This window comes from Nyctereutes procyonoides, unplaced genomic scaffold (genome assembly GCF_905146905.1).
Source record: "Nyctereutes procyonoides isolate TBG_1078 unplaced genomic scaffold, NYPRO_anot_genome, whole genome shotgun sequence".
NCBI lineage: Eukaryota > Metazoa > Chordata > Mammalia > Carnivora > Canidae > Nyctereutes > Nyctereutes procyonoides.
Genome location: NW_026575125.1, coordinates 65,819,227 through 65,842,867, shown reverse-complemented (window position 1 = coordinate 65,842,867; position 23,641 = coordinate 65,819,227). Strand labels below are relative to the sequence as shown.

At 37.4% G+C, this 23,641-nt stretch overlaps 1 protein-coding gene and 1 pseudogene across 1 annotated transcript in view; one reads left to right on the top strand and one right to left on the bottom strand.

Moving 5' to 3' along the window:
• DACH2 (dachshund family transcription factor 2) overlaps nucleotides 1-23,641 on the bottom strand; it is a 636,043-nt gene that overhangs the window by 130,308 nt on the left and 482,094 nt on the right. Inside the window, exons 5-7 of the mRNA XM_055338054.1 lie at nucleotides 19,737-19,768; nucleotides 17,011-17,024; nucleotides 3,146-3,304 (exon numbers count right to left, since the gene is read on the bottom strand). Of these exons, the coding sequence (XP_055194029.1) occupies nucleotides 3,146-3,304; nucleotides 17,011-17,024; nucleotides 19,737-19,768 (205 nt within the window). The remainder of the gene's footprint in view (nucleotides 1-3,145; nucleotides 3,305-17,010; nucleotides 17,025-19,736; nucleotides 19,769-23,641) is intronic.
• LOC129518510 (60S ribosomal protein L31-like) lies at nucleotides 4,123-4,507 on the top strand (annotated as a pseudogene).

The window sequence follows — 23,641 nt, the reverse complement described above, 5'->3', positions numbered from 1 at the left end:
AGACATAGACATGGCCAACAAGCAAAGGAGAAAATGCTCTGTATCTCTTGTCATCAGAGAAATACAAATCAAAACCACAATGAGATACCACCTCACATTTGTGATAATGGTGAAAATTAACAAGAGAGGAAAGAACAAATGTTGGAGAGGATATGAAGAAAGGGGAGCCCTCTTGCATTGTTGGTGTTAATGTACAGCCACTGGTACAGCCACTCTAGGACACTGTATGTAGGTTCCTCAAAGAGTTAAAAATACAACTGCCCTATGACCCAGCAATTGCACTGCTGGGGATTTATCCCACAGATACAGATGCAGTGAAACACTGGGCACCTGCACCCCAATGTTTATAGCAGCAATATCCACAATAGCCAAACTGTAGAATGAACCTTAGTGTCCTTCAAAAGTTGAATGGATAAAGAAGATGTGGTCTATGTATACAATGGAATATTACTCAGCCATTAGAAACGACAAATAATCACCATTTGCTTCAACATGGATGGAACTGGAAGGTATTATGCTGAGTGAAGTAAGTCAATTGGAGAAACACAATCATTATATGGTTTCACTCAATTGAGAAATATAAAAAATAGTGAAAGGGATTATAGGGGAAAGGAGAGAAAATGAGTGGGAAATATCAGAGAGGATTACAGAACATGAGAGACTCCTAACTCTGGGAAATGAACAAGGGGTAATGGCAGGGGAGGTGGGCAGCGAGATGGAGTGACTGGGTGACGGGCAGTGAAGGGGTCACTTGACGGGATGAGCACTGGGTGTTATGTTAAACGTTTGCAAATCAAACTCCAATAAAAATACACAAAAAATTCATCTCTCTGCCTCTATTTCCCACATATTATTTTTACTCAAGTATAATCATTTCAGTGTTAATATTTCCATGTGTTCTTGTATGTTTTCCACTCTCTCAGTATATTAACTATAGTTATTTTAAATTGAGGTCTGATAATTCTAAAATATGTGTTATATCTAATTCTTATTGTGATGTTTGCTTAATATCTTTAGACTGTTTTTTTTTTCTTTTTCATGCCTTGTAATTTTTGCTTTAAAGCTGAAATGGTGCATTGGCTGAAGGCAACTGAGGTAAACAGGCTTTACATAGGAGGCTTTATTTTTATCTGTCAAGGCATTAGGTGAAATTTACTGTTTGCTGTAGCTGTTGTATTAGTGATGGAGTTATCTTTGGTGTACCCTGAAGAAGCCAAATTCAATTGGGTCTGAAGACTAATTTTTTCATTTGTAATCCCGGTTCTTATAAAAAAAAAAAACTATTATGGTGGTGGGAAAATGAGTAAGAAGGAGAAACATATAATTAGATTTCAGTCTCTTAGTGAGCATGTGTCCTTGAGCTATGATCTTCACAAGTAATTTTAGCTTTTTCCCTCAAGTGAGAGAAGAAAGATAGAGGGGGATAGAGCTGAGTATTTCTCTTTCCCACAGGAAATGCTAAAAGGGCTGGAGATGTGCATCTCCCTAACCTCACATCAATGGCTACAGGGTGTTGGATTTTAATATATCCTTTCCCCCACATCAGTTAGGCTCTGGTAAAATAAATTGTTTAACTCTGGTAAAATAGTTTCCTTTGAGAGCAGGCCTTTGTTAAGAATAGAACACTCTGGGAATATTTTGAAATGGGTACTCTTCTTGCCCCCCAGCCAGAGACAAGAGGGGAAGTTTCTCAGATTTTCATCCAGAGAGCCTTAAGGGGCTCCTGAAGTTTAAGACTCATGAAAGTGCAGGGACCCACTAAGAATTGGCCCCCAGTGGTTCTTATCTCTCAAGCTAGGTCCTCACTGAATCTCCAGAAATTTAAAGGTTTCTACCTGACTCCAGCTGTGGCTTCTGCTCCCTATAAGCTCTGATTCTCTGTATCTGCCTATCTCTGATTGATTTAAAAGAATTGTTGCTCTTGCTTTGAGGAGGAGTGACAACTTCAAACCTCTTTACATGTCCGATCAGAAACCAGAAGTCTTCTAAGTTCTCTTACTTTAAGAAGTAAATCTACCATAATCAGTCATTTTTTGTCTTCTTATAACATAATATTTATAAATTTCTTGCCTTTATTTATTGACCGTTGCTTAACATTCCTATTTTATAAGACACTTCACACTTGAGTTTATAATAATTTTAAAGACACCATAACTTATTTTATATGCTTAAAACGGATTAATTTAATTAAGATTTAAAACATCATATTAAGATATCTCAGAATTTGACTGTTCCATTATTTTAATCCTAGGGTTTAGTGAGGGAATGAAAATCTCAAGGAAAGGAGTAATTGAAGTTTTCTCTCAGATTTCTGCTTAGGAGAAAAGTAGGTTTAAAAAAAAAGTAAGAGGGACTTCTAGGTGGCTCAGCACTTGGGCATCTGTCTTTGGCTCAGGGAGTGATCCCAGAATGCCTGGATCGAGTCCCACATCAGGCTCTCTGCATGGAACCTGCTTCTCCCTCTGCCTATGTCTCTGCCTCTCTCTGTCTCTCATGAATAAATAAATAAAATCTTAAAAAAAAGAAAAAATAGGGTTTTAGTCAAGTAATGTATATAAGACACAATTTCCTGCAGAAAGACTTCTGAGTTATTGCAGTTCCTAAAAACAACAACAAAAAAATCATCTACACCTGAATTTGTACACATTAGCTGAAGTTTGATTACTGAGTATCAGTAATTCTTCTAATTCATACAGTACTTACTATATGCAAGTCACTAATAGCTTTTCTTTTATTATTTTTAACTCTCATAATAACCTTACTTAATAGGTATATTTTTGTTCCTACTTTGTAGTTGCGGACACTGAGACTTCGAAAATTTAGGTGCATTCTCCAAGGTCAACAGTTATATGGAATTCAAACGAAGTGGATTTCAAACTCAAGTTTATGTGACTACAGACATCTTTCTTAATTACTCTGTTACATAGACTCCTATGGATCTTTAATTTGCTACTTGCCCTCTCAATCTGTCTTTACTCTATAAACTTTACACTTTCAGATGAATCCCTTTCAATCTATCCTTCTGATTTCAAACTATTAAAGCTTATGGAAGAAAAATACATTATCCCTACAGCCCAAGTTATCCAGTGGGTCTTGTGTGGTATTTTTCTCAACACACCAATTTTTGAAAGGACAGCATACATACTATTGGTCAGTAAGTGGTTCTGCTGCAGTGGATTGAGGGTAGGAGCACCCCCAAAGCTTGGCTGGTTAGCCAGGGCTGTATGAGCAAGTCCATGTTGGGGTCCAGGAGCAGCAAGAGAAGATTGCATCTTATCCTTATCCCAGGAGGATTCACTTCCACCTGAAAAACATTTGTATGAACAGATTGCAATTTGGCAACTTTCTATGAGAAGACTTTTTGAAAATTCCTTTTTAGGGTTGAAATTATTAATCTTACTTCTTAGAAAATTATTATTAAACATAGGTAACTCAACTTTATAATCATTTCAAAAACTTTCAATAGCCTTGTACTTAAGCTGCTTCTGAGAAGAATAAACAACTCTCAATAATGATATAGTTACAGGTAGTCTAAACAAGTCAGGAGTCCTAATGGATAGCTTTTGAAAGTTTGTGGTAGGCCATTAACTAACCATTACTGTCTCCCATTTTGATGTTTTAACGTACATATGCTAGGTTTTAATGAAGAACAGCTTTCTTTACTCAAAAAGAGCACACATAAGAACATAATAATATGGAAAAATATGTGATAAGAAAGAAAATGATCAGCTACTTTGTTCTCAGATCCAGTCCTGCAAAGGATAAGCTCTTCATACATAGCAGGATTTTGTACAAAATAGGATAAAACATAAAGCCATGGCCCCCAATTTGAAATTATACTTTATTTTGATCTTCCATACTAGAGAATGACATAAAGAGTGTATAGGTGCAGACTACTATATTACCATAATGATCTACAATGACAGCTATTTCATCTAGGACTTAGAATACTGTGAAGACAGAACCACTGCTTAAAACCATACACAAAACAACCACAGAATTATCTCTAGGACATCCTTTTAAGGAGAATGTTTCAAAAAAGAAGGGTAAGGGATTGATTTCCAATCACTGCAATAGCAAACAATCTGGCTTTAGAAAAGAAAATGGGCTTTCCAACTAGGGCCTGGCAGAATGGCTCCTGCAAAGAAGGGTGGCAAGAAGAAGGGCCGTTCTGCCATCAAGGAGGTAGTGACCATAGAATACACCATTATAATTAACAAACGTATCCATGGAGTGGGTTTCAAGAAGTGTGCTCCTCGGGCACTCAAAGAGATCCAGAAATTTGCCATGATGGAGATGGGAACTCCAGATGTGCACATTAATGCCAGGCTCATCAAAGCTGTCTGGACCAAAGGAATAAGGAATGTTCCATACTGCATCCATGTGCAGTTGTCCAGAAAACGTTAACGAGGATGAAGATTCACCAAACAAACTCTACATGCTGGTTACCTACATACCTGTCACCACTTTCAAAAATCTACAGTCCGTTAATGTGGATGAGAACTAATCCCTGATTGTCAAATAAAGGTATAAAACTGCCAAAAAAAAAGAAAAAAGAAAAAAAAGAAAATGATTAGGGATTGAGTTAAAATGGTGGAAGAGTAGGTGACCCTAAGCTTGCCTCACCCTTCAAACACAGCTAGTTAAATATCAAATCATTCTTAACAAAAAAAAAAACATCCATCTGAGGACTGAGAGAACAAAACTGGACATCTATAGGTAGAAAAATGACCACTTCATGGAAGGTAGGAGATGCAGAGAGTTGATTTTGGGGAGAAAAGAATTGCAGGTGCTACAGAAGGCACGGAGCTATGATTACAGAGAGGAGAGAAGATAGAGTGAAGAGAGAGGAGGAGAGAGAAGAAGCAGGCAGAGGATTACACAAGAAAACTTCCCCCAAAGCAATGGCTAGGAAAAGGCAAGGGTGTGACAACTGCAAATTACCACAAGCAATGGAGCACAAAGTCTGAAACTTTAGAAGTCTGTGACATTGCCAGGGTCCTGCTTGGTAGGTTTAGTGATGCTGCTGTGAAGAAGGAGGGCAGACACCTGGGAGTGGGAAATGTGGTCTGAGGATTCCCTGGATTGTATCGGGAAAGAGAGTTTCCCTTCTTGGAGTGTATTTGGGCCTGGTGGCATGGCCTTTCTGGGGATAAAAGAACTGGTGGTGACAATGTGCTGCCCTGTTCCCTAGCATAGGAACAAAGACACTGGCTGGGGACAGCAAACCTTGGTGCCAGCTTTTTGCTATAATTTACCATAAACTCCCAACCACTGCATGCAACTGCTTTATTGGGACAAACTAGCAAATGGGGAAAGTGCAGTGACTCTGCCCTAGAGGATCACTGCAGGTCTGCACCACGTGAGTCCCTAAAATTTGGAGTTTTGAAACCCATCTGCATGCCTGAGATAAAACACAGGAATACTATGCTGCCTGGCAGGCAGACAACTCAGACACAGAAAAGGTAAAGACAGGGATCTGATGGAAGCTGGGGACACAGGAGGGGTGCTTGTTTACTCTTCTGTAAGCACTTCCTGATGAGTGATGGATTCAAACTCCTCACTCCGGGGAGGAGACAGAGGAGCAATGACATTCCCACCCTCTGCACTGCAGCACAGACCAACTTCAGTGAGAAACACAGCACCCTGCATTGGAGACTGCTGCTGCTTACATTAAGCTCCCCCCACCCTATATCCTACAAGTGCATGTTTACTAGGGCAAGTTGGTCTGAAAATTGGCCCAGCAGACCCTTTCCCCAGAAGATCAAACCCCTCACATGCCCCAAGGTTACTGATCATAAAGTGCTACAAAGCTCCAGCTCTACAGGAAATAATATATAGCTTCCTTTTTGATCTAGATTCTTTTATCAAAGACCAAACACACTAGTCAAAACTTGCCACACAGTGGACAAGGTCCAAACACCCCTCTCTACAGGCAAGTAGAAACTCTGCAGAGGACTGACCTGAGAATAGGAGCAACCAAAACACAATAGCAGAGCGCATATAAGACCCCTCCCCCCTTTTGCAGATCTCTTCTTAATATAGCCATTACTCTCAGGAGCAAGACTATAAAATGCTTTCCTAACAATCACAAACAGACAAACAAACAAAAACAGTGACCTAGACAAAATGACAAGATGTAGGAATTCACCTTAAAAGAAAGAAGAGGAAGTGATGGCCAGGAATTTATTCAATACAGATATAAGATGTATGAAACAGATGTTAAAACAATTAAAAGGATACTAGCTGGGTATGAGAAAAGCATAGAAGACACTAAAGAATCTCTTACTGCAGAGATTTAAAAAAAAACATGTTTATAGCAGCAATGTCCACAATAGCCAAACTGTGGAAGGAGCCTCGGTGTCCATCAAAAGATGAATGGATAAAGAAGGTGTGGTTTATGTATACAATGGAATATTACTCAGCCATTAGAAATGACAAATACCCACTATTTGCTTCGATGTGGAGGGACCTGGAGGGTATTGTGCTGAGTGAAATAAGTCAATTGGAAAAGGACAAACATTACATGGTCTCATTCATTTGGGGAATATAAAAATTAGTGAAAGGGAATAAAGGGAAAGGAGAGAAAATGAGTGAAAATATCAGTGAGGGTGACAACACATGAGAGACACCTAACTCTGGGAAATGAACAAGGGGTAGTGGAAGGGGAAGTGGGTGGGGAGTTGGGGTGACTGGGTGATGGGCACTATGGGGGCACTTGGCAGGATGAGCAGTGGGTGTTATGCTATATGTTGGCAAATTGAACTTCAATAAAAAAATAAAAATTAAAAAAATTTAAAAAAACCTTGAAAACTAGTCAGGTCAAAATAAAAAATGCTATAACTGAGATGCAAACCCTACTGGATGCCATGACCGTGAGGATTGAAGAAGCAGAGGAAAAAGATCACTGATTTAGAATATAAAATTATGGAAAATAATAAAGGTAAAAAGAAGAGGGAAGAAAAGCAATTGGATCACAAATGTGGACTTATGGAACTCAGTGACTTCTTAAAGCATACTAACATTCATATCATAAGAGTCCCAGAAGAAGGGGAAAAAAGTGGGGGTGAAGTTTAATTTGAGCAAAATATAGACAAAAAGTTGCCTAATCTGGGAAAGGAAACAGATAGCAAAATCCAAGAAGCACAGAGAATTCAACAAAAGCTGACCATCACCAAGACATAACATAGTCAAATATACAAGATACACAGACAAGGAAAGAATACTGAAAGTATCAAGGGAGAAAAAAGTCCTTAACATACAAGGGAAGACATATCTTGTTCACAACACATCTGTCCACAGAAACATGGCAGGCCAGAAGAGAGTTGAATGATATATTTAATGTGCAGAATGGCAAAAATATGTAATCAGGAATACTTTATCCAGCAAGGCTGTCATTCAGAATAGGAGAGATAAAGAGTTTCTCAGACAAAAATTTAAGGAGTTTATAAGCACTAAATCAAATCTACAAGATATATTAAAGGAGACCCTCTGAGCAGGAAAAAGAGGCCAAAAGCAACAAAGACTATAAAGGAACACAAACAATATGCAAGAATAGTGACTTTATATGTAATACAATGGCACCAAATTCATATCTATCAGTGATTACTCTGAATATAAATAGACTAAATTCTCCAATTAAAAGACGTAGGGGTCTACGGCCATACCACCCTGAACGCGCCTAATCTTGCCTAAAAGATGTAGGGTAAAAAAAATGAAAATAAAATAAATAAATAAATAAATAACATAGGGTAATCAGAATGGTAAAACAAACAACAATAAACCAAATCAAAACAAAAAAAAAAAAACAAGCCCCATCGATATGTTGCTTAAAGGACATTCTTTAAACCTAAGGACACCTCCAGATTGAGTGTGAGAGGGTGGAGAACCATGCATCATGCTAACAGAGATCAAAAGAAAGCTGGAGGAGCCATACTTATATCAGACAAATTAGATTTTAAACCAAAGACTGTATCAAAACAAGAAAAAGGGCTATGTCATAATAAACCAGTCTATCCACAAGATTTAACAAAAACAATGGCTTTAAATGACACACTGGACAATATGGACTTAACAGATATTTTCAGAACTAAAGCAGCAGAATACACATTCTTTTAGAGTGTACATGGAATAATTTCCAGATCACATACTGGGTCACAAATCACGTCTCAACCAGTGCAAAAAGACTGAGATCATACCATTAATATTTTCAGACCACAATGCTATAAAACTGGAAGTCAATCACAAGAAAACATTTGGAAGGACCACAAGCACATGTTGAAGAATATCCTTCTAAAGAATGAATGCATTAGAGGCCCTTGGGTGGCTCAGTCAGTTAAGTGTCTGCCTTTGGCTCAGGTAATGATCCTAGAATCCTGGGATCGAGCTCCTGGCTCAGCGGGGAGCCTGCTTCTTCCTCTACCTCTCTTCATGCTCTCTCTTTCTCTCAAATAAATAAAAAAAAATATTTTTTAAAAAACGTGAATGAATTGATTAACCAGGAAATTAAAGAAATAAAAAAATACATGGAAACAAATGAAAATGAAAACATGAGCATCCAAAACATTTGGAAGCAGGAAAGTAGATCCTAAGAGGGGAAATAAAGAGCAAAAAAAGGCCTACCTGAAGAAATTAAAAAGTCTCCAATGCACAACCTAATCTTACACCTAAAGGAACTAGAAAAGGAAGAGCAAGTAAAGCCTAAAGCCAGCAAGAAGGAAAATAATAAACAGTAGAGCATAAAGAAACAATAGAGAAACAAAACAGTATAAAAGAGCAATGAAATTAAGAGCTTGTTCTTCAAAAAATTAATAAAATTGATAACATCCTAGCTAGACTTAGCAAAAAGCAAAGATAAAAAAGAACCAAATAAACAAATCATGAGGAAAAAGGAGAGAGCACAACCAATACCACAGAAATACAAACAATTAAAAGCAAAAATTATGAAAAATTATATGCCAAAAAACTGGACAATCTGGAAGAAATGGGCATATTTCTAGAAACATACAATGTACCAAAACTGAAACAAGAAGAAATGGAAATTTTCATCAGATCCTTGACAAGCAAAGAATTGAATCAGCAACTAAAAATCTCCCAACAAGCAAAAGTCCATGGCCAGATGGCTTCCCAGGAGAATTCTACCAGACATTTAAAGAAGAGTTAATACCTTTACAAAGTGTTCCAAAAAATAGAAATGGAAGGAAAACTTCCAAACTTATTAAAGAAGGTCAGCAATATATTGATTCTAAAACAAGACAAAGATGCTATAAAAAAAGAAAAATTATAGGCCTACCTGATGAACATGGACACAAAAATTCTCAAGATTCTAACAAATTGAATCCAAAAGTACAGTAAAATAATGATTAATTGGGATTTATTCTTGGTCTGCAAGAGTGGTTCAATATTCACAAATCAATCAGTGTGATATGCCACATTAATACAAGAAAGGATAAGAATCATATGATCTTCTCAGTGCCTGAGTGGCTCAGTCAGTTAAGCATCTATCTTCAGCTCAGGTCATGATCCCTGGGTCCTGGGTTCAAGCCCTACTTCAGGCTCCCTGCTCAGGGAAGAGTCTGCATCTCCCTCTTCCTCTGCCCCTCCCCTTTATGCTCTCTCTCAAATAAATATATAAAAATCCTTAAGAATAAATACATAAATAAGAATCATAGGATACTGTCAATAGATGCAGAAAAAGCATTCCACAGATTACAATATTCATTCTTGATAAAAATCCTCACCAATGTAGGTATAGATGGAAAAATACTTCAATGTCATAAAAGCCATGTACAAGAAACCCACAGATAATATTATCCTCAATGGAGGAAACTGAAAGCTTTTCCTCTTTGGTCAGGAACAAAAGAGGATGTCCCCTTTACCATTGCTATTTAGTACAGTACTAGAAATCTTAGCGTCAAGAATCAGACAACAGAGAGGAATAAAAAATATCCAAATCAGTGAGGAAGAAGTTAAACTTCTACTATTTGCAGATGAAATGATACTCTATGTAGAAAACCCAAAAGACTCTACCAAAAAAATTGTAGAATGGAAACGTGAATTCAGTAAAGTCACAAACTATAAAATCAATATGTAGAAATCTGTTGCATTTCTATACTCTAATGAAGCATCAGGGGAAAAAAGAAATAACAGAATTGATCCCATTTACAATTACACCAAAAGAATAAACCTAATAAAATAAAGTATCTGTACCCTAAAAATTATATAACACTTATGAAAGATATTGAAGAGGACACAAAGAAATGGGAAAAGTTCCATGTTCATATATTGGAGGAGCAAATACTGTAAAAATGTGTATACTACGTACCAAAGCAATCAACACACTGATTGCAATCACTTTGAAAATACCACCAGCATTTTTTACAGAGCTAGAACAAACAATCTTAAAATTTGTATGAAACCACAAAAATCCCCGAATAGCCAAAGCAGTTCTGGGAAAGAACAGCAAAACTGGAGGCACCACAATTTGGATTTCAAGCTATACTACAAAGCTGTAGTTGTGAAGAGAGTATGGTACTTGAACAAAAACAGACACATAGATCAATGGGACAGAATAGAGAACCCAGAAGTGGATCCACAACTATATGACTAACTCATTTGACAAAGCAGGAAAGAATATCAAAGAGGAAAATAACAGTCTCCTCAACAAATGGTCTTGAGAAGAGTGGAGAGCCTCATGCAAAAGGATGAAACTGGACCACTTTTTTACACAATAAATAAATATTATAAATATAATATATATTTTTTATAAATATAAATAAATAAAATAAATTCACTATGGATGAAAGACCTAAATGTGAGACAGGGATATATCAAAATCCTAGAGGAGAGCATAGGCATCAACCCATTTGACATGGGCTGTAATAATGTCTTACTAGACATGTCATAGAAGTTAAGGGAAACAAAAGCAAAGATGAACTATTTGAACATTATCAAAATAAATAGATTTTTTTCTCATTAAACTTTTGTTTTAATGGGTCTCAAAATTTTGTGACAGATTTTTGGTCAAGTTGTTTCCATTAAAAAGTACTGACTTTAAAAACTAATAACTTAAAACTGCCACACACGCACAAAAAAACCCAAATGGTCCACAAAACATTCTTCCCTTCTGAAGGTTTTACGATGCATTGTTATCAGTAACCAGTCTTTTACTATTAAACATAAATGGCCAATTGACACAAACAGTTCTGAGACCATTCTTCCACCACTTATTAAGACGGGGGTGGCAGGTATTGGGGATAATATTCATTTAGCCTTCTGAGCTTTCTGGACAGACTTGGTGACTTTGCCAGCTCCAGCTGCCTTCTTGTCCACTGCTTTGATGACACCCACAGCAACCGTCTGTCTCATGTCACGAACAGCAAAATGGCCCAGAGGAGGATAGTCAGAGAAGCTCTCAACACACACAGGTTTGCCAGGAACAATATCAACAATGGCAGCATCCCCAGATTTCAAGAACTTGGGACCATCTTCCAGCTTTTTTCCAGAATGACGTATCTTCTTCAGCTCAGCAAACTTGCAAGCAATGTGAGCTGTGTGACAATCCACCACAGGTGCATATCCAGCACTGATTTGGCCAGGATGGTTCAGGAAAATCACCTGAGCAATGAAGCCAGCTGCTTCCATTGGTGGGCCATTTTTGCTGTCACCAGCCACGTTGCCATGATGAACATCTTTGACAGATACATTCTTGACATTGAAGCCCACATTGTCCCCAGGAATAGCCTCGCTCAAAGCTTCATGGTGCATTTCAACAGACTTTACTTCATTTGTAACATTGACTGGAGCAAAGGTGACCACCATGCCAGGCTTAAGAACACCAGTCCACTTGACCCACTGAGACAGTACCAATACCACCAATTTTGTAGACGTCCTGGAGAGGCAGATGCAAGGGCTTATCAGTTGGATGAGTTGGTGGCAGAATGCAATCCAGAGCTTCAGGCAATGTGGTTGCACTGGCATTCCCATCTTTACGGGTGACTTTCCATCCCTTGAACCAAGGCAGGTTAGCACTTGGCTCCAGCATGTTGTCACCATTCCAACCAGAAATTGGCACAAATGCTACTGTATCAGGGTTGTAGCCAATTTTCTTAATGTAGATGCTGACTTCCTTAATGATTTCCTCATATCTCTTCTGGCTGTAGGGTGGTTCAGTGGAATCCATTTTGTTAACACCAACAATCAGTTGTTTTACCTTCAGTGTGTAAGCCAGAAGGGCATGCTCATGGGTCTGCCCATTCTTGGAGATACCTGCTTCAAATTCACCAACACCAGCAGCAATAATAAGGACAGCACAGTCAGCCTGAGATGTGCCTGTAATCATGTTTTTGATAAAGTCTCTGTGTCCTGGGGTATCAATGATGGTCACATAATACTTGCTGGTCTCGAATTTCCACAGGGAGATATCAATGGTGATACCATGTTCACGTTCAGCTTTCAGTTTATCCAAGACCCAGGCATACTTGAAGGAGCCTTTTCCCATCTCAGCAGCCTCCTTCTCAAATTTTTCGATAGTTCTTTTGTCGATCCCACCACATTTGTAGATCAGATGGCCAGTAGTGGTAGACTTGCCCAAATCTTCGTGTCCAATGATGACGATGTTGATGTGAGTCTTTTCCCTTCCCATTTTGGTTTAGGTTTAGTGGTGGTTTTCATGACACCTGTGTTCTGGTGGCAAACCCATTGCCAAAATAAATATCTTTTGCATAACAAAGGAAACAATAAACAAAACTAAAAGATAACCTACAAAATAGGAGACAATATTTGTGAATGACATATCTGATCAATGGCTAGTATCCAAAATCTGTAAAGAACGTATCAAAGTCAATACCTCAAAAATAAATAATCCAGTTAAGAAGTGGACAGAAGACATGTATAGACATTTCTCCAAAGAAGACATACTGATGGCTAACAGACACATGAAAAAATGCTCAGCCTCACTCATCATCAAGGAAATACAAATCAAAACAACATTGAGATATCACATTACAGTGTCAGAATGGCTAAAATTAACAAGTCAGGAAACAACAAATGTTGGCAAGGATGCAGAGAAAGGGGAAACCCTCTTACACTATTGGTGGGAATGCAAACTGGTGCAGCCAGTTCTGGAAAACAGCATGGAGGTTCTTAAAAAGTTAAAAATAGAACTAACTTATGATCCAGCAATTTCACTACTAGATAGTAATCCAAAGGATACAAAAATAACTCAAAGGGGCACATGCAAGACAATGTTTATAGCAGCCCTATCAACAATAGCCAAATTATGGAAAGAGCCCAAATGTCCACTGACTGATGAATGGATAAAGGAGATGCGGGATTATATATATATTATGGAATATCCCTCAGCCACCAAAAAGAATGAAATCTTGCCATTTGCAATGACATTTATTGAGCTAGAGTATATTATACTAAGCAAACAATTCAGTCAAAGAAAACAGATGAACATATAGGAAGAAGGGAAGAGAGAGGGGAGGGGAACAAACCATAAGAGATTCTTAATGACAGAGGAAAAAACTGAAGGTTGATTGAATGAAATGGGTGGGTGATGGGCATAAAGTAGAGCATGAGTTGTGATGAGCTAGGTGTTATATGTAATTGATGAATCACTAACTTCTACTCCTGAAACCAATATTACACTATAACTTAACTGTCTATAATTTAAATAAAATTGGGGGGAAAAAGAAAAGAAAATAGTTGTGTGGGCTGCCCCGTTTGTTTGAGTAAAGTGGTTCACTCATTCAGAGGTCAGTAGTTCTGTTCCCATTCCCTTTCTGGAACTGTGTCATTATTGTCTCCACTTGAATTTCTCTATCCCATATGTTGCCTAAAACACCGACTCTGTTTTGTGAAGAGTTGTGGGTATGAGAATCTTGGACACTTTGTAAAATGTGTGCATTTAATCATTTATAAAAAAAGATAAAAATCACATGCTCCTATTCTTTTTTTTTAAAGATTTTATTTATTTATTCATGAGAGACACAGAGAGAGATAGAGGCAGAGACATAGGCAGAGGGAGAAACAGGCTCCATGCGGGGAGCCCGATGTGGCACTCAATCCAAGGACTCCAGGATCATGCCCTGAGCCAAAGGCAGATACTTAACCACTGAGCCACCCAGGCGTCCCTCATGCTCATATTCTTAATATTCAACATCGTAAATATTTTCACTTGTTTTAGTGCTTTGTTCATATGGATACCAATTATTACTTTTGAAACACTTTACCATGTTGCTTCAGGTATCACGTTTATAAAATAATATGTATAGGCTACAAAGTAGTCTACTGAGTCATTGTACTCATAGTTTACTAAATATTGGATTTTGATTTTGCTCTAAACTTGTCACTATTCTGAATCAACAATACCAACAACATTCATTTGAATTTTTTCTTAGAAACAATTAATTCCTAGGAGTGGAATTTCTGGGCCAAAAAGATTGAACATTTTCTTTATACTTTTGCTTTCATCCACCACATTTACAAAAGCCATTTGTAAGGTTCTAGACTTTTTATGGAATTGCTTTCAGGGCCAATTGGTATTCTTTCTAAAGATTTACAATTTTTTTAAGCCAAGAACTACTAGAATCTCTGATAGGTTTCTTTTTTAACCTTTCTATGCATTCATCTTTTTATTTATTTTTTTAAAATAAAATAATTTTTAAAATATTTTTTATTTATTTGAGACACAGAGTGAGAACATGCAGTGGGTGGGCAGATGGAGAGAGAAAGGCAGACTCCCTGTGAAGCAGGGAGCCTATTGCAGGCACTTGATCCCAGGACCCTGATCATGACCTGAGCTGAAGGCAGATGCTTCACTGACTAAGCCACCCAGGCACCCCTGCATTCATCTACTCTTACTCCAGCTCTGGGAATCTATCTCCTCCTTGGGACTCAAGTCCCGTTGTAGCTGAAGTCAGTCTTTAATTCTAAAGTGAGTCTTGGCCAATTTCCAACTTAGAGGAATACTAGACCAAAACAAACAAACACACAAAAACAAAGAGAAACCCCAACCAACAAACCAAACAGAAAACATCAGATTCTCTAGCAGCCTTTATAAAGCCTAAGGGGTACCTGACCCTGCCTATATGAATAAAGATTTTCCAATCAAATGTGAAAGGAATAAGTAATTAATTGTTCTGGTTTTTATATAAGCCATTCAGTTTACATGCATGGAAGCTTAGAAGGTAGAAAATAAGATTGAATATCATAGACTGGCTTAATGAGCCAGAAAGCATTCTCTTGACCATGCTGAAGCTTGGTATATTCATTGAAAACCACCCTCCTATGATTACACCAATTATTCTCTCTTTTCATCCAGGTGTTTACTGTTGTATAGTGACTGCCTAGGAGCAGGGAAATAATTTATGGTTGATACATTGACATAATTTTGCATTAACAAATATGAAATTCCAATTAAAATCAATAAGAAACTACAGAAATCACATTGCAACACTGACAATTCTCGATAGTAATATTGGGCCAATAAACATGATTAATACTAGAAAATGGAAAAAATTGAAAGATCAATTGCTGAGCAAAAACAGAACCACACCATCATTTTAACACAATGTCCAAGATATGAATTACCTTACCATTCCAGAACTGTACATTATAAAATGATGGGTAAAACATTGACCAAGAAAGGTTCATTTAGAAGGCACTAATTTATATCATTGATATTACTATGGTATTGTACAATCACAGCAGCAACTGCACACAGAAATATTAAGGCTAACATGTCAATATTTTTATAAACTAAAAATCTTTAATCCACATGTAATATTAAATGGTATGTTACAACTGAATACCTAAAAAAACAAATACTGCAATTAAAAAATGGGCAAAAGACATGAATAGACATTTCTCTAAAGAAGACATCCAGATGGCCAACAGACATATGAAAACATGTTTAACATCATTCATCATCAGGGGAATGCAAATCAAAACCACAATGAAATATCACTACATATCTGTCAGAATGGCTACAATATGAAACACAGGAAACCTCAAGTGTGGGTGAGAGTATGGACAAAAAGGTGTCCTCTTGCACTGTTGGTAGGAATGTAAACTGGTGTAGCCACTGGGGAAAACAGTATGAAAGTTCCTCAAAAAATGAAATTTAGAACTACCCTATAATCCATGAACCACACTACTGGGTATTTACCCCCAAATAATACAACAATAATATTTCAAACTGATACATGTACCTGATGTTCATAGAAGTTTTATCCATACACAATCACCAAATTATGGAAACAGCCTATGTGTTTTTGACTGATGAATGGATAAAGAAGATGTGGTATAAACATACCATGGAATATTATTCAGCCATCAAAAGAAATGAAATCTTGCCATTTGCCATGACATGGATAGAGCTAGAGAGTATAATGTTAAGCAAAATGAGTCAGAGAAAGACAAATACCATATGATTTCACTCATATGTGGAATTTAAGAAACAAATGAGCAAAGGGAAAAAGAGAGAGAGACAGACCAATATAGAGATTCTTATTTATAGACAACAAATTGGTGGTTACCGGATGGAAGTAGATGGAGGCATGGGTTAAATAAGTGATGGGAATTAAGAAGTAGACTTATAATGAGTGCATATTTCAAATAAACTTGAATAGAAATATTTTTTAAAACCTTATTAGGGATTCCAAGGTATTTGTGTATACTCCGTTGAGAGTTTTAGATTAATGTTTTCCAATAACTCTTTTTTTAAACTACTGTGTTAAAATGATAGAGAGTGGTTACCAGCTATTTCTATGTTCACTGAGTATACTCATAATATAATTTTCCTGTGCCCTGAAGGCAACTATATATGAAGCAAGTTACCAAGGAATGAGGGACACCCTTGATAATTTGAAGTATGTGATGTATAAAACATTAAAATAATACCTGATATACCATTTATTTTATTTTAGTTTCATTATGATAAGTGCACTCTTTAATCCTCATCCCTTATTTCCCCCATTCCCCTCTTGTCTCCCCTCTAGTAACCATCAGTTTGGTCTCTTTAATTCAGAATCTGTTTTGTCCTTTGTCTTCCCCCCTCTTTTCTAATTTATTACATCTGATTTTAACATACACTGCCCTTAAAGTTAAAAATAAATATTTTTACCAATCTAATCTAGGGCTAAAATTGTTTTAACACTGTGTGGAGGACTTGGATCCACTTGCCTTTTTCTATCTATCTATCTATCTATCTATCTATCTATCTATCTATCATCTCTAAATATATTGGTGTTCTATGGGTGTAATAACAAAATATGATATATTATAGATTGAATACTGTGTTTCTCAAAATTCATGTTTTTTTTAAGAGAGAAGGAGTATGCATGAGCAGGGGAGAGAGGAAGAGTGAACGGAGAGAGGAAGAGACAGAGAGAGAGAATCTTAAGCAGGCTCTATGCCCAACATGGAGTTCTGTCTCATGACCCTGATATCATAACCCAAGCAAAAATAAAAAGTCAAACACAATCAACTGAGCCACCGAGGTACCCCTCATATGTTAAATCTTAATCTCCAATGTAACAGTATTTGTAGGTCAAGCCTTTAAGAGGTCATGAATGGGATAAATGCCTTTTTAAAATAGACCCCAAAAACTCCTGAGACCCCTAATGCCATGGGAGGGCATAGTGAGGATATGGCTATCTATGAACCAGAAAATGGGTACTCGACATCTACTGAATCTGCCACTCTGGTATTTTTATTATGAAAGTCCAAAAGGACTAAGACAACAGAGAATGGGCAGTTAAACAAGAAAAATTTATTTTCACACAGTTTTGGAGGCTAGAAGTCCAAGATCAAAATGTCAGCAGGTTTAGATTCTCCTGAGGCCTCTCTTCTTGGCTTGCAGTTAGCCTCCTCCTCTCTGTGCCATTACATGGTCTTTCCTCTGTATGTACACATCTCTGGAATCTCTTTGTATGTCAATATTTCACTTCTTATAAGGTCCCCAGTCATATTGTATTAAGGCCTACTCTAATGACCTTATTTTTACTTAAACACATTTTTAAAGATGCTATCTCCAAATCACAATTTGAGGTATGGAGAGTTAGTGCTTCAACATATGGATGTTAGAGAGAGATATAATTCAGCCCATAACACTAGAGTATGCACCCTTTACTGAACCAGATCATACTAGCTTTGTGAAGTAATTGCTCTGGTGAAGAGAAAAACTGGATAGCATTTCAACAAAGCATGTCTAAGAAACCAAGTAGGCCATGGCTTAGGGAAGATAGAGAAACCTCATCAAAGCCTTCATTTTTACTTCAAGAAGATTTATGTTAATTATAAACCTAAACCAAAACAGTCTTAAGTAGAGAAAGATAATGTAGAAAGTGCAGGAAATCTGATGTGATAGTGGGAAGATGGAAGAGTAGGAGGATCCTGAGCTAACACAGTCCCATGTTTACAACTATATATCTTCCACATCCAAGTCAATAAACCAAAGAGAAATTCAAAGACTGACAGAACAATGTACACAACTAAATACAGAGAAGAAGTTGCATCTGAAAGTGTAGGTCAGTCAGAAAGACTGTCTGCAAAAGGAAGGGAGATGTATGCAGGGAGAAGGTAGAGAAATGAGCCCTCATACCAGGTAGTTCACAAGGGAAGATTAATCCCCATAACATTTGGATTTGAAAACCAGAAGGGCTATATCCCCTGAGTTTGTATAACCAGTATGACTTGGGTCCTGGAGCTTTACAAGTCAGCTACTCAGCATTGGGCTACCTGGGAGGATGAATGATAGCGGGTCACCACCCCTACAGACATAGCAGTCTGCAAAAAAGGCAACATTAAAAGAGCAATTTACACAATACTGGAGACAAATGGGAGACAGATATGTTCATACAGATTTTCGAGTGTGTTGGGGGACTTCTTTGAAAATGAGGGACCTGGCAGGTGCCATTCACCTCACCTGCCTCCAAGTATAAATAAAGCCCAACTGTGGGAGCCTAGGCAGTATAGAAACTTTCTACCTAATATACAAGCAGTGCACCATGCCCAGAAATTCTCTTGAGAACTCATCCGTTCAAAGCCTGCTCTGGGGTCACAAAAAAATTTTGTTAAGATGCATATGCACCACATGCATCTGCTAGGTGCACAGCTGCCACAATGTCCTATGCCAAGTCAACTTGCAGCATCAACCCATATCACTGTGCCATGTCCAGCTACATCCAGCCGTTACCAAGTTCATTTAATACACCCACAGCCACACTGGTGTGCAGACTTCGGCAGTCACATTGCTAGGGGAGATCCAGCAGAGGACTAATAGCTCAGCATAAATTTTTGTTAACAAGGCTGCCTCAAAACTCAATTTCTTTCTTTTTTTTTTTACTTTTAAAAAACATTTTATTTATTTAAGTAATCTCTACGCCCATTGTGGGGTTTGAACCCATGACCCCGAGATCAAGAATTCCATGCTCTCCTGACTGAGCCAGCCAGGCACCCCCATATGTATATTTGTTGTCTCTCCGCAGCAGTGATGTGTATTTGCCTCCTTCCTTCCTTCCAATGCCTGCACACCATTCCGTGGTACGAATGTCCCACGGTGCAATGTCCCTTCCCTGCCGGCGCCCTCCTGCCCCAGGAGTGTGGAAGCCCCTGGAGGCCGCCCCGTCCAGTTCCCGGGTCCCTGTGGGAACCTCGTAGGGCCATCCCCACCAGGTTCAGCAAGTTCTTTCAAAGAACCAACTCCTGGTTCTATTGATCTGTTCCACAGTTCTTCTGGTCTCAATTTCGTTGAGTTCTGCTCGAATTTTAATTAACTCTCTTCTTCTGCTGGGCGTTGGGTCGATTTGCTGCTTCTTCTCTAGCTCCTTTATGTGTAAGGTTAGCTTTTGTATTTGAGTTCTTTCCAGTTTTTGAATGGATGCTTGTATTGCGATGTAATTCCCCCTCAGGACTGCTTTTGCTGCATCCCAAAGATTTTGAACAGTTGTATCTTCATTCTCATTAGTTTCCATGAATCTTTTTAATTCTTCCTTAATTTCCTGGTTGACCCTTTTATCTTTTGGCAGGATGGTCCTTAACCTCCACGTGTTTGAGGTCCTTCCAAACTTCTTCTTGTGATTGAGTTCTAATTTCAAGGCGTTATGGTCTGAGAATATGCAGGGGACGATCCCAATCTTTTGGTATCGGTTCAGACCCGATTTGTGACCCAGTATGTGGTCTATTCTGGAGAAAGTTCCATGTGCACTTGAGAAGAATGTGTATTCAGTTGAGTCAAAACTCAATTTCAAGTTCCCCAGCAGGCATGCCTTCTCAAAGCTGGCCTTCCTAGGTCCCACTAACACCGCAGATAGAAATGGCAGCCCACAATAGGCATAAAGCCAGTGTAGATGATTTCACTGGAAGGAAAAATGACTCAGACACAAGAGCAGGACATAAACAGCATGCATAGGATACTTTCTTGAAGTGCAAAATTCTGGTGACCAGGGGACACTGCACTGCAGGGCATTCCAGGATATTTTCCTCATAAAGTCTCTACTTTCAAGAGCAGAAGACATAACTGCCTTTCTTAACACAGAGAAACAGAGAAGCAGACAAAACGAAGGGACAGAGAAATTTAGCCCAATGAAAGAACAAGATAAGATATGGCCAGATAACTAAGTGAAACAGATATAAATAACATGTTTGAAAATTTAAAGTACTGATTGTAAAGATACCCAGTGAATTTGAGAAAGGAATGGAAGACATTAACATGAAAGAGTGAGACCTTAACATAGAGATTGATAATAACACGAGAGATAAAGGGCTCAATAAACAAAAGGAGAAACACATTTCCTGGAATGAACAGCAGGCTGGAAGGAGAGGAATGAATTAATGACATAGAGTCAGAGCAATAGAAAGTAATCAAGCTGAACAAAAGAGATAAAAAATTATACAAAATGAGAATAGACTGAGGAACTCAGTGACTGCATCAAACAAAATAACATTCATATTATAGGAGCACCAGAAGAAGAGAGAAAAGCTAGCAGAAAATTTATTTGAAGAAATAATGGCTGAAAACTTCCCTAATCTGGGGAAGGAAACAGACATCCAGAATGAAAAGGCAGAGAACTCCCATGAAAATCAACAAAAGCAGACTCCACACCAAGACATACTGTAATTAAATTGGGAAAATATAGTGATAAAGAAAAAAATTAAAAGTAGCAAGACGAAAGAATACAGTAATTTATAAGGTAACACATATAAGGTTGGCAGGAGATTTTTCAGCAGAAACTTGGCAAGCCAGAAGGGAGTGGCATGATATATTCAACGTGCTGAATGGGAATAATCTGCAGCTAGGAATACTCTATACAGTAATGTTATCATTCAGAACAGAAGGAGAGATAGAGTTTCTCAGACAAACAAAAAGTGAAGGAGTTCATGAGTACTAAACCAGCCCTGCAAGAAATATTAAAGGGGATTGAGTGGAAAGGAGAGACCAAAAGTGATAGTGTAAAAGTAGGAAACACAAAAGTAGTAAAAATGAATATTTATGTAAAAAAATCAGGTAAGGAACTCAAAAAATAAAAATAGATAAAGTATAAGAACATATACCTAAAACATGAGGAGGAGAGAGGTAAAGAATGGGTTCAAACTTGAATGACCATCAACTTAATATAGACTACTATATGTAGAAGAGGTTATATACAAACCTAGTGGTAACCATATAGCAAAAACCACTAATAAACATGCAAGGAATAAGGAGAAAGGAATACTAATATATCACAAAAGAAAATCAGCAAACCATGAAACAGAAGAAAGGATCAGAGAAAATCTTCAGAAACAAGAGAAAACAAATAATAAAAAGACTATAAAAATGTATCTATTAATAATTACTTGAATATAAATGGGATAAATGCTCCAATCAAAAGACGTAGAGTGTCAGAATGGATCTAGGTGCTGCTTACAAGACTCATTTCAGATGTAAAAACAAAGACTGTAATAAAAGACAAAGGACACTGTAAAATAATGAAGGGGGACAATCCAACAAGAAAACATAATAATTGTAAATATTTATGCACCCACATAGCAGCAACCAAATGCATAAGAGTTAATAATAAAAATATAGGAACTAATCAATAATAAAACAATAATACTATGGGACTTTAACCCCCCACTTATATCAATGGACAGAGCATCCAAATAGAAAATTGATGGGATGACTGCATGGCTCAGCCACTGAGTGTCTGCCTTTGGCTCAGGTCATGATCCTTGGATCCAGGATCATGTCCCACATTGGTCTCCCCACAGGGGAGTCTCTGCCTCTCTCTGTGTGTCTTTCATGAATAAATAAATAAAATCTTTTTTAAAAATAGAAAATTAACAAAGAAAAATGGCACTGGACAGATGGATTGAACACATATATTCAGAGCATTCCCTCCTAAAACAGCAGAATATACATTTTTTCAAGTGCACATGGAATCTTCTCCAGAATAGATCACATGTTGGCCACAAAACAAGCCTCAACACATTTAAGATGATTGAAATCATACCATATGACTTTTCTGACCACAATCTATGAAACTTTATGTCAACCACAAAAAAAAAAAATCTGGAAAGAACACAAATACATGGAGGTTAAATAATAGGCTACTAAATAATGAATAAGTCAATCAGGAAACAAAAGAAGAAAACTTTTAAAAAGGCATGGAACTAGGGACATCTAGGTGGCTCAGTGGTTATGCATCTGCCTTTGGTTTAGGTCATGATCCAAGGGTCCTGGGATTGAGTCCCGTATTGGGCTTCTTTTATGGAGTCTGCTTCTGCCTCTGCCTATGTCTCTGCCTCTTTATGTGTGTCTTTCATGAATAAATAAATAAAATATTTTAAAAAAAGACACGGAAACAAATGAAAATGAAACCACAATGGTCCAAAACTTCTAGGATGGAGCAAAAGTGCTTCTAAGAGGGATGTTTACAGCAATATAGGCCAACTAAAGGAAGACAGAAAAATCTCAAATAAACAACCTAATCTTATGCCTAAAAGATCTAGAAAAACAACAAACAAAATGTAAAACCAGCAGAAGAAAGGAAATAATAGATTAAAGCAGAAATAAATGATATAGAAACTTAAAAAAACAATTGATCAAAGAAACTGGGAGCTGGTTCTTTAAAAATAAAATCAATGAAAATGATAAATCACTATCCAGACTTTAAAAAATAAGGATAAAGGGCTCAAATAAATAAAATCACTAATGAGAAGAAATAACAGCCAACCCCACAGAAATACTAACAATTTGAAGAGAGTATTATGAAAAACTCTGTCAACAAATTGTACAATCTACAAGAAATGTATAAACTCCTAGAAACACATAGACTACCAACATTGAAACAGGAAGAAATAGAAAATATGAACTGACTGAAAACTAGCAAAGAAATTAAATCAGTAATCAAAAAACTACCAACAAAAGTCCATGATCAGATGGCTTCACAGGTGAATTCTACAAAAAGATTAAAGAGGATAATACCTTGTTTTTGTGGATTGTTCCACTGAACTTCTTCTTAAAGGGGAGTTTTAAGAGTCCCCCTTAAAATTTCTTGCAGAGCTGGTTTGGAGGTCACATATTCTTTCAGTTCCTGCCTGTCTTGGAAGCTCTTTATCTCTCCTTCCATTTTGAATGAGAGCCTTGCTGGAT